This window comes from Rattus norvegicus, chromosome 14 (assembly GCF_021556685.1).
Source record: "Rattus norvegicus strain SHRSP/BbbUtx chromosome 14, alternate assembly SHRSP_T2T, whole genome shotgun sequence".
Taxonomy (NCBI): Eukaryota; Metazoa; Chordata; class Mammalia; order Rodentia; family Muridae; genus Rattus; species Rattus norvegicus.
The window spans coordinates 15,677,343-15,691,934 of record NC_141547.1 but is presented as its reverse complement, the minus strand read 5'-3'; the positions used below and the strand labels follow the sequence as shown (position 1 = coordinate 15,691,934).

General features: G+C 45.5%; 1 protein-coding gene across 28 annotated transcripts in view; it reads left to right on the top strand.

The window, feature by feature from the left end:
- The window catches only part of Art3 (ADP-ribosyltransferase 3), an 83,980-nt gene that overhangs the window by 47,622 nt on the left and 21,766 nt on the right, over nt 1-14,592 (top strand). For 11 of the 28 annotated variants that reach the window (XM_087582898.1, XM_087582909.1, XM_087582901.1 and 8 more), the window contains exons 2-3: nt 7,731-7,808; nt 11,939-12,647. In XM_087582898.1, the coding sequence (XP_087439024.1) occupies nt 7,740-7,808; nt 11,939-12,647 (778 nt within the window). In that variant the 5' untranslated portion in view covers nt 7,731-7,739. Of the gene's footprint in view, nt 1-6,509; nt 7,594-7,730; nt 7,809-11,938; nt 12,648-14,592 lie in introns of those variants that run through there. The other 17 variants (XM_087582890.1, NM_001437105.1, XM_087582889.1 and 14 more) reach the window with 4 other exon arrangements.

The window sequence follows — 14,592 nt, the reverse complement described above, 5'->3', positions numbered from 1 at the left end:
GAAGAGTAAATTGCTAGTGGTTTAGACAGGGGAGAAAAGGTAGAAAATACCAGAACAAGGAAGTTCATCAGAGAGAGGAAGAGGGAATAGCTTGTCCAGCGTGGTGCTAAGAATAAGGAGAAGGCTCTAGGTAAGAGAAAAGGGCCTCCTTTCTCTAGATCAGAGAGAGTTGTTGGAATTGTGAGAAGCCGCCTGGTAACCTCAGGAATTCCTTGGCACCTGGAAGTTTTTGTTTTACTTTTGTTTTTTCTTTTGCCTTTGTTTTTGAGGAGAAAGCTAAACAATCCTCAAGGTCTCTTAGGGGGAGAAACGATGCTTCTAACACGGGAAATCAGCAGAAGCCAAGGGAGGACAAAGGTTCGCTCCAGCTTTTTTCCTTTTATTGAAAATGAGTTTTTAAAACACAACATATTCTGATTACGGGTTCCCATCCATGTTCCTCCCAGTTCCTCCCCACCTCTGCTCCCAACCGGATCCACACCTTTTTTTTGTCTCTCCTTAGAAAAACAGGAATCTAAAGAATAATGATAAAATAAATCAAAGCCAAACAAGTCGGAATGTAGCAAAACTACCAAACAAGAAAAGGGGCCAAAGAAAAACCGCAAGAAGTGCGCAGGCGCAGAGACGCAGACGCTCGCTCCCATAGGGAATCCCAAACTGGAAGCCCTTACTCTCAGGTTACCTAACTTCTGTGGTTCTCTGGACCGTGGCTTCTCAGCGACCTAACAGCTAACACCCATCTAAGTGAATATGTGCTGTGACTGTCTTTCTGGGTCTACGTTACATCACTCACATTTTTTTTTTCTAATTTCATTCGTTTACCTGAAATTTTCATTTTTTATGACTGAGCAATATTGTATTGTCTAAATGTACCATGTTTTTCTTTATCCATTCATCCACCAATGGACATAGAGGTTGTCTTCAGTTCCCACAGGTGTGTGGATGTATTTCTGCCTCTTCAGTTCTGTTCCATTGATCTACATATCTGTTTTGTGCCAGTAAAATAAAAATAAATTTTAAAACATGCCGTGACTATGACTATGGCTCCGTTGTACAGTTTGAAATGGAGATGATGGCCCTGGGTTCGGTCCCCAGTTCCGAAAAAAAGAAAAGAAAAAAAAAAAAAGAAATGGAGATGATGATGCATCCAGCCGCTCTTTTATCATTTAGGATCGTTTAGCTCTTCTCGCTGTGTGTGTGTGTGTGTGTGTGTGTGTGTGTGTGTGTGTGTGTGTGTGTGTGTGTACCTGTGACTGCACGCTTTCATATGAAGCTGAAAATTGTTTTTAGAAATGTAAGAATCATGTTGGAATTCTGACGGAGATTGCATTTAATCCGTAGATTGCTTTTTGGTGGGATGGCCATTTTTACAATATTAATCCTACCAATTTGTAAGCATGGCAGATCTTGCCATCCTCAGAGATCTTCAATTTCTCTTCTCAGCATCTTAGAGTTTTTTTTTTTATCATACACATCTGTCACTTGCTGAGTTACCTACCCCAAGATATATTGCTGAGGCCATCATGAAAGATGACGTCTCTCTAATTTCTTTCTCAGTCTGTTTGCCACTTGTGTGTGGGAAGGCTACTGAGTTTTGTGAGTTAATTTTGTATCTAGCCACTTTAGTAAAAGTGTTTATCAGCTGTAGGAATTTCCTGGTAGAATCTTTAGGGCCATGTATGTATACTATCATATCATCTGCAAATAAAGACACTTTGAGATTAGAGACTCCTTCGAGAAGTGAGATGTTGTTCTAGAAGGTCTGCCGATAAGTTGCTACTTGGAATTTTGCCCTCGCAGCTTTTAATATTCTTTCTTTGTTCTGTAAGTTTAGTGTTTTGATTGTTATGTGCTGAGGGGACTTTATTTTCTGGCCTAGTCTATTTGGTGCTCTCTAAGCTTCTTGTACCTTGATAGAACTCTCTTATTTAGGTCGGGGAAATTTTCTTCTATTATTTTGTTGAAAATATATTCTTATGCCTCTGACCTGGGTTTCTTCTCATTCATTTATTTCTAGTATCTTTGGATTTGGTCTCTTCATACTTTCCCTGATTTCCTAGATGTTTTGTGCCAGCAGTTTTAAATTTTTTAACATTTTCTTTGACTGAAGTATCCTTTTCTTCTGTCTTGTCTTCAATGCCCAAGGTTCTTTCTTCTATCTCTTGTATTCCATTGGTGAAGCTTGCCTCTGAGTTTTCTGTTTGAGTTCCTGAGTGTTTCATTTCTAGTTTCCCAGTTTGAGTTTTCTTTATCAATTCTATTTCTGCTTTCAGGTCTTGAACTGTTTTCTTCATTTTGTGACATTGTTTGTGTTTTCATAGGTTTCTTTAAGGGACTTATTCATTTCCTCATTGAGGACCTCTAACATTCATGAAGGTTATTTTGAAGTCCTTGTCTGGTACTCCGACTACATAACATTTCTCAGGCCCTGCTCTTGTAGGGTTGCTGGGCTTTAGTGGAGACATGCTGTCCTGGGTGGTGGTGTGTCTTTATCTGGGAGTTTAACTAGGCATCTCAGTCTGCAATGATATTCTAGGTGCTGATATCTGGTCTTGTCTTTGTTGAGTGGGTGCTCTGTCCTTGGTTTCTGTTGCCCCCTCTGGGTCTTAGGAGAGAGCGGTGGCTGTGTGCTGCCTGGAAGTCACTGCAAGTGTGGTCATTGGAGGTTCTAGTTAGAATGTGTTTCTTGGTCCTGGGAACCTACACTCGTTCCCTTTCAACTTTATTATCGGTTGGCTGGCTGTCCCATAACCTCTACACGAGTGTCCTTCTCTTCCTGGCTGTCTTCTCATAGAAGACTGGAAGCTGGCTCCCCACCACCTTACCCCCCACCCCCACCTTTGTCACCTTTCCTAGGTTCACTCAAACAGAGAACCCACCAACTATGCCGGGCAGGGAAGCAGGCTGGCAATCTTCCCTCTCTCTGCAGTCTGGCAATCTCTGTAACAGATTGTTACAGCCCCTCCTTGAGTAAGACTTTCCAGTTTATTTCAACCAAGAGCAGCCTATGAAATGGAGAGAGCATGTTCTTTTGCTGCCCCCTGGTGGTCACTGGCATATGTACATGCCACAGCATACCCACGTTTGTGCTTTCACACACTAATAGGAAATAAAGTAAATACAAGTTATCTTTATTTTTGTTTTTTAAACAGCTCCCTTTGAGACAGTATTCACACACTACAACATTTTTCCAATTAAAACGTATAGTTCTTATCTGGGAATAGTGGCATATGTCTGAAAACCCAGCCTGTAAACCTAGCATTTGGGATGGAGGCAGCTTGAACTCCCAGTGCATGTGAGACCATCTTTAGAGCTTCTGACACACAGCACACATGCAATTTCAGAGCATTAGGAATGCTAGGAAGTCAGTCACCAAAGACAGCTCTGATTCCATGATGATAGTTAAGCGACACAGAGAAAGGCAAAGCTGTGGGGACTGTAGGTTAGTGAGTGACAGGGTCTCTGGTGAAGGGAGGAGGTGGGTGCAGAATTCCCAGGAAAACGTCCTTGATGCCTCGTCCATGGCCCTGGAAAGGAGCCACACTCATCAGCAGTCTTCCACAGTCCCTCTTACACCTTTGAAGACACCATCCTTATGCTCTGTTCCTGCAGATACGTCATGCGATGTAAATACATCATTACTTCTTATTTTTAACAATTGAATAATACTCTCTGTTTATCCACTTATTAGAGGATGGACATTGGAACCAAAATATAGAATTATAAGTGTTATTATAAATAGCTTTGCTTTTATAAGAAGGGGGAATGAGGGTAAATATAAACAAGGTACATTATCTGCACTTGTGAAAGTGTCATGATGAAGCCAGTTATTTTGTATATGGCTACTGAAATATTGTGAACTTTAAAAGCCTATGTAACTTTTACCACCCCCCAGGCACCCAAATTTAGACTAAAACCCACCATGAAAAGCCTGGATGGTTTTGTATGTGTGTGTGTGTGTGTGTGTGTGTGTGTGTGTGAGAGAGAGAGAAAGAGAGAGAGAGAGAGAGAGAGAGAGAGAGAGAGAGCGCAATTCTTCAAATAAATTAAAATGAATGTTATGGTTTATATAAATACTTTATGCATTCTGGGAAGGCTTTATCTTAGACATCGAATAAAGTATATTGCTTATTACAACTAGGTTAAGTATACATGAAGTCAATGAGTGGCCTTCTGCTGAAGCTTTCCTGCTGATCTCTGACAGAGACTCTAACTCTGTACCACAAAGTGTGTAAGTGCATTGTTGGTTCTTCTTTTGAAATCAAGACCTTAGTCTGTATAGAATAGTACAGGATGAATCGTTCCGCTCTAATAAAGCGGGAGCTATTTTAACATTAAACTTACAGAACACATAGAAATCAAATGTGAAGGAGTGGGTTTGGTTAAAGAGTTGGCTCATGAGGTCTCCCTGCAAGCCACAACAGAAAGCAGGCACAGGTTTGAGAAGGCTCTTCCTCAGGACCTCAGTCAGCAGCTGCCCAGCTGTGGAATCTGGGCCCCCTTGCTCTCTGCTCCTGCTGCCTTTGCTAAATCTGCTCCTGGGGCGAGCCTCCTCAGTCTCTGGAAGTAAATGCATGTTTTAATCAGAATATCAATCACACCAATAAACAAAAGAGCCACAGACATCACCTTGATGCCACGGATGAGAATGGCAGTTTGTATGTGGTCACAGGTAACAAATCAGGTATAAGAAACTAAGGTAGCAGGCATACAACATTTGAATCAATGCACACGGGAAAAAGCAAACGCCAGATAAATGAATCATGACGTGCAAACTCAGTGTCATTATACGCTCTTCAGTTTCCCCTTACGTGGGACAGAATTGATTAGAATACCTATGACAGTAATTTAAAGACCTATAAGTAATTTAAAGACCAGTTTCTGTTTTTTGTTTTTGTAATTTTATGTGTATAAATGTCTGTGCACTATATGCCTGCAGTGCCCGTGGAGGCCAAAAGAGGGCACCAGATTCTTCGGGACTTCTGTAACAAATGGGTCCAGAGGGTTAGAGTCTATGTCAGGGATCATGGCAGCAGGCAGCTAGGCATGGTGCTGGAACAGTAGCTGAGAGCTCACATCTGATCCACAAGCTTGAAGCAGACAGAGAGACTAGGCCTGGTGTGTGGGCTTTTGAAATCTCAAAGCCCATCCCCAGTGGCACATCCCGTCCAATGAGGCTACACCTCCTAGTCTTTCCAGTTCCACCAATTTGGGATTAAACATTCAAATATAGGAGCCTATTGGAGCTATTCTCATTCAAACCACTATCAGATGCCATTTGGGTTCTGGGAACCAAACCCGTTTCCTCTGGAAGAGCAGTCAGTATTCTCAATTGGCGAGGCATAGCTCAGGCCCCAAAGACAAATTTCTTGTTTAAAAGAAAGATGAGAGGGTAGGAGATGCAAAGCACTTGCTGTGTGAGCGTGAAGTTCTGAGTTCAGATCCCCAGCCCACACAGAAATCAGGAGTGCTGATGTGCACCTATAAATCCCAGTGTGGGGGAGGCAGGGACAGGCAGAGACAGGAGGGTCCTTGGAGCCACCAGCCTAGCAAAGTCGTTTTAGGTTCATCGAGGAACCCTGTCTCAGAAAATGAAAAAAACACTGTGACCAAAAGCAACCTGGGGAGGAAGGAGTGTATTTCATCCTGTCCTTGTCCTGATGTCACTAAGGGAGTTTAGAGCGAGAATTCAAGCAGGGCAGGAACCTGGAGGCAGGAACTGATGCAGAGGCCAGGAAGGAGTGGTGCTTACCAGTTTGTTCCTCCAGGCTCGCTCAGTCTGCTTTCTTATAGCACCCGGGACTAGAACAACCTACAGTGAGCCGGGTTGATCCCAGCCAATGAATGAAATGTACTAATGTACTAATGAAATGTTCTCAATTGGGGTTCTCTCTAGCCAAATGACTCTAGCTGGAGTCAAGGCGACAGAAAACTAGCCAGCACTGTGTCTTATCCCAAAGCGCTCTAGATGCCAGCCTTACCAGCTCCCTTCCTACCAGCGTTCCTGTTGGACTTCCGCGGTGTTTGTTTATTCTGAGCAGCTGTCACCTGGCTGTGTCCAGGCACACAGTGGTTCACTAGATTGTGAGTGCTCTTCAGTCAGTACTCTGCTCCTTGGTGTATCTCAAACGCCTGGCGCAGTACCTGAAATGCAGTCAGCTGGTTGAGTGGAGATCTCCATCCCTGTTTAACAAATGAAACCCCCTTGCCGTGGGTGTCCTCTCATAATGGACAGCCCAGCCTTCCCTCTGGCATGTGAGTGGCCAAGGCTCAATTGTTGGGAAGTGACCACTGCCTTCCCCACCCCACCCAAGGGAATTCAGGGCTGAGTTCAGATCCGAGCGTGCTCCGTGGCAGGGGCATTGCTGTGGATTCACAGACCTCTTGGAGATTTAAAGCGTTAACAGTGGATAGAGAGTGGGGACCGGATATAAATAGCAGGACAGGTCGGGTAATGGGCCAAGCTACCGCAAGGGGTGTTATAAAAAGAAAGGCATTCCCAGGCAGGCAGCTCTCACTGTCAACAACATCCTGTCCTGGAGGGAAGATCACCCCAGCTGAGAGTGGGAATCGGTTTGAGTCGGGGCATCATTTAAACGTCCTGCAAAGGCACAAACGCCAGGTAAACATTTTGATTTCTTTGTACCCAGACTACAGAAAGGAAGACCAGGGAAACCCTGGCCCACAGCTGGCTTGGCACATGCTGCCCATGTGTATTCCTTAGGTTTTAGGAGAAGGAGGTATGACACAGTGTAGCATCTTAAGATAACTACAGAGATTTTAATAGGGCTATAGAAAAGGACTGCTTTTGAAGAAAGACAGGAACCTGGTACCAGAATGGATTACAGAAAGACTGTCGTTCCTTCCCTCCCTCCCCTGTGCTGTTCAGTGCCTCTTTCAGAATCTAGACTGTGATGTTTGGTAACAGGAGAAAATAAAGGCTTCGTCTGAGTTACAGCAATGTCAGCTTGGTTGGAGCGTACGTATGTGAGAGACCGGGGGTGTCACTTAATTGAGTTGGTTAATGACCCTGGAAGCTTCAGCCAGCGAGGATTCTTGCCCTCCCGTCTATCCCTTACGCTGCCACAAATACCGGAGCGGGGCCAGGAGAACGGTAGAATCTTGTTAGAATCACTGCCTTCGAAGGGCTCTGTTCCTAAGTCAGGACATTCCACACTGGCTTAGCCTCTGGCTTGTGTTGACTGTGATGAGCTGGAGGACGGAGGTCACCTCAGGCAATCGGCTTTGTGTGGATGCTGACCTCACGTCTCTGCTCCCACCCAAATGGGCAGGCTCTAACTTGCAAAGCGAACGGAAGAACCGAAGCTTCGCATGGGAAAGTTTCTAGACGGTTCTCAGAAACTGGGAATCAGTGTAAGAGCGTGTTGGTTTAGTTTGTGCTGTTTCCTGTGTGTGCTCAAGGGACATTTAAAGATGGGGAAAAATATCTCTGGGGGGAGAAATCTGTCTAGAGTTATATGGAGGTAGACAGATCAGATCTTGGAAGCACTAAAGTTCTCTGTAGTTTCACATTGTCATCTCTAGAACAAACCGTTAGACATCCAGATAAGACCGAATGCCTCTTACACAAATGTATGTACTTGATAATCACTTTGACCACCACAATAGCTGTCCACAATGAAAAAAATATAACACCACGATATCTTGCTCTGCTTCCCTAAACCCTTTTCCTTAAGTCTACTGAATTAAACTTTTTCCTTCTAATCTAGAAGAGAAAAATGAAGATGGGACATTTTGAATTGGTCACCACGCTGCTGGCAGCCATGGTTCTAATGGACGTCTTCCAGGTAATGTGGGAATGGGAAACTCGCGCTCACTGGGATGGGAGCCCTGTAACACCGCGTGAGGAATCTCTGTGGACCGAGAGGATCCAGGACCAGCAAAGTAACTTGTTGGAAGCAGCTTTTCCTCCGTTTTGCAGGTTACACATGGTAAGGGTAGAAAGTTAAAAAATTAAGATTGAGCCAAGAAGAGAGAAAAATTCAACCACAAACTCCCTCACTCAGAGGGAGAGACTCCTGGGGGATTGTGCAGATAGCCTACATGGTTAATAATAATTTAATTAAAAATATATCAATCCTGTGGATGGTATTTTAACCTTGCCTATAACTAAGACTGGCCAGCATTTCCATGTCAATAAATATTCTGGACATATCATGTGTTCTCCAAACAATGCCACAGTGTATGAGTCCAGGCTTGTTATTAAACTGTGTAACAACTATCCCCTTGTCTTTTTACTGACAGAGACTTTATCATTTTATTGTTGTTCAGTATTTAAAAGCTGTAACATATTTTATGTGTGGTATGAAGCTGGTATCTCAGTTGCCTTCTTTAAGCTACCTCAAACTGAAAACATTGTATCCATGTTTAGAGTTTGACCCACCTTCTGGACTCTAGAAATCACCATCGTGTACTCTGTTGCCTACACCTGGTGTTATTGGTGTTATTGGTTAAGACATATAGGTATATAGTTGAGACACCCTTAAAACAGTTCACAGCACACGCCTCATTGATGTCCAGCAGTGACTGGAGTCGCAAAGCATTTCACAGTGCTCTGAAGAGCCGCTTTGCATACTGGAGGTCAGCCCCAGTTCCCGGCCCAGTTCCCTCCCTCCACTTTCTGGCAACCATCGAGACGTGTGCACATTTCAGCCGAGTGGAGTCCTGCAGCGTATGGTCTTTTGTGCTTGGTGTCTTTGGCTTAGCATGCTGTTTTCAAAGCTCATCCGAGTTGTGGCATGTCGTAGTATCTCATTCTTTTCATTAATGAATACCAGCGCCATCCCAGGGCTGCGTGATTATTGTTTACCAGTCAGCATCTGGGTTGTTGCACTGTATGGCAACCATAAACAGAACTGCGGTGAGCATCTGCGTGTGGGCTTCTGTGTGAGTGTTTCCCATTCTCTCCTATACGCCTATGCTCTCTGGGGACAGAAAGACACACTCCTGCTAGCTTTATGCAGGACTTACTTGTATACCTAGCACTTAGATGTAGTGACAATGTTGGAATGTTGGTTTCTTTAAAGGACACAAACACTATAGGAACATGTTTTCGTTTTACTCCCAGGGGTGGGGATGCGGGCTGCTTCAGACTGTCCACAGCAGCTGATTGTGATTTACTTTCTGCTGTAGCACGGGCGTGACTTTGCCAGTGGTGGATAGTTTCTGTGATTGTGTGATGTTGGGACTTCTGGGAACTTTTCTGAGGTATAGAAATGCTAGGGCCCCGAGAGGCGGCGGGGGGTGGGGGTTGGTTTTTTGCTGTTGGTTGTGTTTGTAGTCACAAGCAAAGCAGAAACAGGGAGAAGACATTAGATATCCTGATAGTGAAGAAACTTGCCCCCCAAGGAGCTCAACGCCTTCATCATGCTGAAGTTGCTTCCTTTCCCCTCAATCCTTTTCTCTCTCCTCTCCAGTTTAAGGGGTTGAAAGAGAGGAAGAAAGGGGTGGATATGGGGAGAAGAACCCACAGAGTAGCAAACGACCGGCTTCACTTACACATGTGGTTGTACACCTAGTACTACCTATGTAAGTGAATGTGAGTTGGCCAGGGCTGCGCTGCTGCGCATGACAGAATTGCACATTATTGTGAGAGGATGTCTCACTTGCCGTATTTCTAGAGTCTCACTGGGTCATATCATAATTTCAAGTTGAACTCCTTGAGGTACTGCTAAGCTGCCTCCCATATTGGCTGCGCTCCATCAAAGCAGGGCTCAGGGCTCAGCTCAGCTGCCTTCCTCCTCTTTGCTTGTGATTTTCCTGCTCTGCCCTTGGTTTTGTTCTGGTCATTATTCTCATGCCAGTGGGTAGAAAGTGGTGCCTTATGTGGTTTTAACTTGCCTTTTATGTATTGCTTTGCAACACATCCTTTTACCATACTTCTTTTATTAATGCTTTTCCATTTAATTGGTTTCTCTTCTGAAACACCAAGGTCACATCCACGTATTTGAAATGAATTCTTGGTAGCTAACTCTCCTTGCTATGAGCTTTTGTTCTGGTGGCTATGTCAGAGGAAGACACCATCAGCTCATTCACACAACTTTCTGTACCTACTCCTCCTCATTCATTCATTCATTGTCCTCAATGGTGACAGCACCAGGAGCTGTGCCACTGCAAGGCACGCACTGTACAGAACACACACCAGCTGTGGTGTCTGGCCAGAAAGGCTCGCTGTCTAAAATTAGACATGTGAAGACTGCTCTGTGGGGCACAGGGAAAAGACAGGAGCACACTGGCTGGATTCCGATACTCCGTGAGGGATGTGGGAGGTGTTTTCGGGTCCAATGTCTTATGTTGTTGTCTTCGAGATAAATCAAGCCTCGGCACTCAGACTGAACTCTGGTACATTCTGTGCTGGCGAGCAAAGGGCATCTTGTAGCTTCGAGACTGCAGTGGCCTGATCTCCAACGCTCAAATCCCCATGTCAGGAAACTGACCTACAAACCCGGGAGTGCAGGGGCCTCAGTGAGCCCCAGCTGAAGCTCCCACAGTCAGTCATAGTTTCTGGTGCTGGCCTGCTTAGCTATGTCATGGGTAAAGTGTTTCCTTTTGTTTAGCAAAATTAAACTCTTTGAAGAGTGAGACGTATATGTCAGTGGTCTTCATCAGTGGGACATTCTAATTTTTTAGAAGCAACAGAACATTTTGGTGAAAAAGACAAAACTCTGGAACCAGAGTGTCTGGGGTCAAATACGAATACCATCTCGGTATCTCTAAAGAGAAGGGTGGAAGAGAGTCTCTGTGTCTTAGTTTCCTTATCTTTAAGGGAAAAGGGCAGGAGAGATGCTGGCTAAGAGCACTTGCTGTTCTCACAGAGGATGTGGGTTCTGTTCCCGCACCCACATGGCTCACAACCACCCAGAACTCTAGTTACACTGTCTCCTAACTTCCAGGCCTCAGCCACTCACGAGGTGACATACAGACACGCACACGGCACTCATACACATACAATAAAATAATTAAACCTTTAAAATAAAATGAAGTAAAAGACAGTTAAAACAAAGGGCTGTTAGTGATAGTTAACCCTTCCCCCTCCATCACGTGAGGTAATTCTTGTGAAACATTTAGTGCCGGGAAAGATCATGTGAAGTCTGTGAGGGTGAGAAATGGGGTGGGGAGGGGAAGTGATAGCCGGAGCTGAAGTGTCCAAGGAAGAAGCCGCAAATAGCTGGATGAACTAATGGTTGTGAGCAATGAGTTTAGACATTGGCCTTCGACATAGATGGTGGGTCTTCCATGGATACAAACAAAGGGGCCAAGTGGGCGGTTGACAGAAAGGTGTGGCCCTCACAGGGACATCCTCATCCTTACAGCCTCCTCTCTCTGTCAGAGCAATCCGTTTCTTCACAGCTCTCCTTCCTAACCCTGGTCCCTGGTGGGACTCCAAAGACAGCGGTTGGAATTCCTAATCCACCACTACTAGCCTGAGGCTGAGGTTTTAAAGGAGAGGGTTTCTTTAAGGGGAAGGCGTTCTGATTGCTGGACCTAGTTCGCCTGCGTTTACCTTGGGCGGAAAGTGCGAAGTCAGTCCTCTCCGTGTCTCATTAAGAGAGGGTGTGTCCTGACAGAAAAGTGACATTTGTCATGATGTATTTTCTACCACATGCAGTATTTTACACTTGATACTTTGCATTATACAAAAGGGCCTTAAGAGTTGGAGGAAATGTAGCCAAGGGCACTGTTCCAGGCTGGGCTAGCCTGTCTTCAGTCTCCTCCCCCCGACCCAGCTCAGGTGAATGAATTGCATAGCGAATTCCTACCGGCGCCTGTCCACAGACAAGTACTCTTTCCGCTGTCCACGCAGTGGGGTGCAATTCAAACTTAAAAGGGCCTGGGAAAGTGGGCGCACTACTGTGAGAGAAAGTTATATCCAATAAAGGTTTGATCTCAAGAGCGGCCCTTTCCTTTTGCTCTAAAGGTGCAGGCGGAAGTGTTAGACATGGCAGAGAATGTGTTTGACGACGAATATTTGAAGTGCAATAGCAGAATGGAAATGAAGTATATCCCTCGGATGCACGGTGAGGAGTTGGCAAATGACGAGCTCCTGCAGAGTGTGTGGGACAAGGCAGGGATCCAGTGGGAGGCGCAGAAGGCTCAGCTCTCCCTCCCTAAGAACTTCAAGGATGCCTATGGAATAGCTCTGACAGCTTACGTAACCGAGGCTCAGGACCAGAGTCCCTTTTACCACACATTCAACCGTGCTGTGAAGATAGCCGGCCTGTCCCGAAGACGCTACATCTATAACTTTCCGTTCAAAGCGTTTCATTTTTACCTGGTAAGAGCCCTGCAGCTGCTGAGACGACCTTGTGAGGAGAGTTACAAAAACGTGGTGTACAGCACGAGCCCCAACATTTCATTCGCTTTCGGCGAGCAAAACCAAGCCAGGCTGGGCAACTTCACGTTGGCGTATTCAGCCAAACCCCAGACAGCTAACGAGCAACGGCTGCTAACCATCCAGACCTGCTTTGGAGTTGCCGTGGGAAAGCTTCTTAATAAAGAAAGTGAGGGAATTGTTCTAATCCCTCTGAGTGAGGTTTTTCAGGTGTCAAGGAAAGGAACTGACGACGACCTCATCCTTCACAGCATAAACAGTACCTGCAGCTACTACGAGTGTTCATTCCTCGGGGGTAAGTGAGCTTTCAAGATCCAGGTTTGTCTGGGAGGAAAGGGGTGGGGCGTCTGGGAGGAAAGGGGTGGGGCTTCTGGGAGGAAAGGGGTGGGGCTTCTGGGAGGAAAGGGGTGGGGCGCAGGTCCTGGAGAGCTACTGGTGTTTGCAAGGCAGTTTTCAGCCGCACTCTGAATGCTGTTTCTTCATCTACAACTCAGTTGTCAGAGAAACACCTGTACTTCATTACTGACGTCAAACGGCAGAGCAGCGCTGTAAAGCAAAGCCCGTTTTGCCCCGCAGGGTTTCGTAACCCTCAGAAACATTTTTGGTTGTCACAGCTTAGTAAGAGGTGTGGTCGCTATTGGCCAGGTATGGCTAAACAATGCTTAGGACCCTGTCCTAACAAAGAATTTTCTGGTCCAAAATGTCAACAGTGCTGGTGTTGAGAATTCCCACTACGAGTCAGGCAGTAAACACACTACCCGCCCATTTCCAAGCATCTGGTATCGGTTCTAAATTTAAGACATCTTTACTGTTGCTGGATCAATAGTGCAGGCTTGTGATCCCACCTACTCAGGGGGCCAAGGCAGAAATGTCAAGTTCAAGGCCAGCCTGGACAACTTAAGTGAGACACTGTCCCAGAGAGTGATAGGTTAGTGATGGAGTGTCACTTTGCATCCTAAGGATTATAAAGACTCTTCATGTTTCTCTCAGCTTTAATAGAAAGCCTAGTAGTTCTTATTGACTAGGGCTTGGCTGTCGGGTTCCAGGCTCCTCTGTAGCATTAGTAACCCAGTCTCTCCCTCTGTTCCACTGGTCTAAGGATTCATGTTTGCACTGTAATTTGCCGTCAGGCGTCGCTCAGCATCCAAGACAGAAACAGGACTGACCATCTGCCTACTTCCAGGGACGGCAAAAGCCCAGCCACAAGTCTTCACTGCACTTCCGGCTCCAGCCCTTTACTGGAAGTGTTCCTTGGTCACACACAGCTACTGGAAGGCTCAGAAAGGAGGATGTCAGCTTTGCAGCAAGAGGGGGAATTGAAAGTAGTTGCTAGGATGCTGTGCACATCTGTGATCCCAGTGTGCAGGGATAGGATAAGGATTGTGGGTTCAGGGCTAGCCTAGGATACATAAAGAGATGGTGTCTCAAAAAGAAAAAAAGAAAAAGAAAGAAAAGAAAGAGAAGTAGACAGGGTTAGTAGGTCAGTAACTAGAAAGTGTCTGATGACTTCCGTCTCTTCCCTAACAGCCTGCTCACTCCACCTTCTTCCCCATGAGTGTTCTTGGTCTAGTAAATCTCTGGGTTTTTGTTGTTTTGTTTTTTACCTCTGTAATACTTCTTTTGCCACAGTATTTATGACTTCATTTAAAAATATCCTTTAAATAATTCACCCCAGATCTTTTAACAAAAGTAGAAATCTCTCGGTACGTTCTTCTTTCCCACCCTGGATACACCCAGATTCCCATCCTGCTGAGGGCTGAGCCCCTAGGCTCACCACAGGTCCCCCAGCCTCTCCACACCACCGAGCTAAGGTGTTGCTTCTCCCACACAATCCTGTTTTGGGTTTGTGTGTCTTCCCCAGGTTACTCCCCTTTGTTTGGTGGGGTGAGGCCAAGTGTCAAGCAGTTTTCTGAGACATGGTATCTTGAGGCAAATTTTTCAAGACTGAATGTGTGGAGGACCTGCCTTTTAGGCTCTACAGGGTATGTAGCTTGCCATACACTTGCATGGCTGTAGGGACTTGGGCCTTGCTAGGAGTTGATGAGGGAATGAAGACAAGACAGACAGACAGACATGGAGAAACAGCTAGGGCCGAGTGTCTGAACACTCAATAAAGAAACCTCAGAAGCTCGGCGTGCTTATTACACAGGGTTGAACAGAGAGGCAGGGCTATTAATACTGATAAACAAGGAGCCAGACTCCATGTATACGGCTGGACCAAGGACACAGGTTTAGCCGAT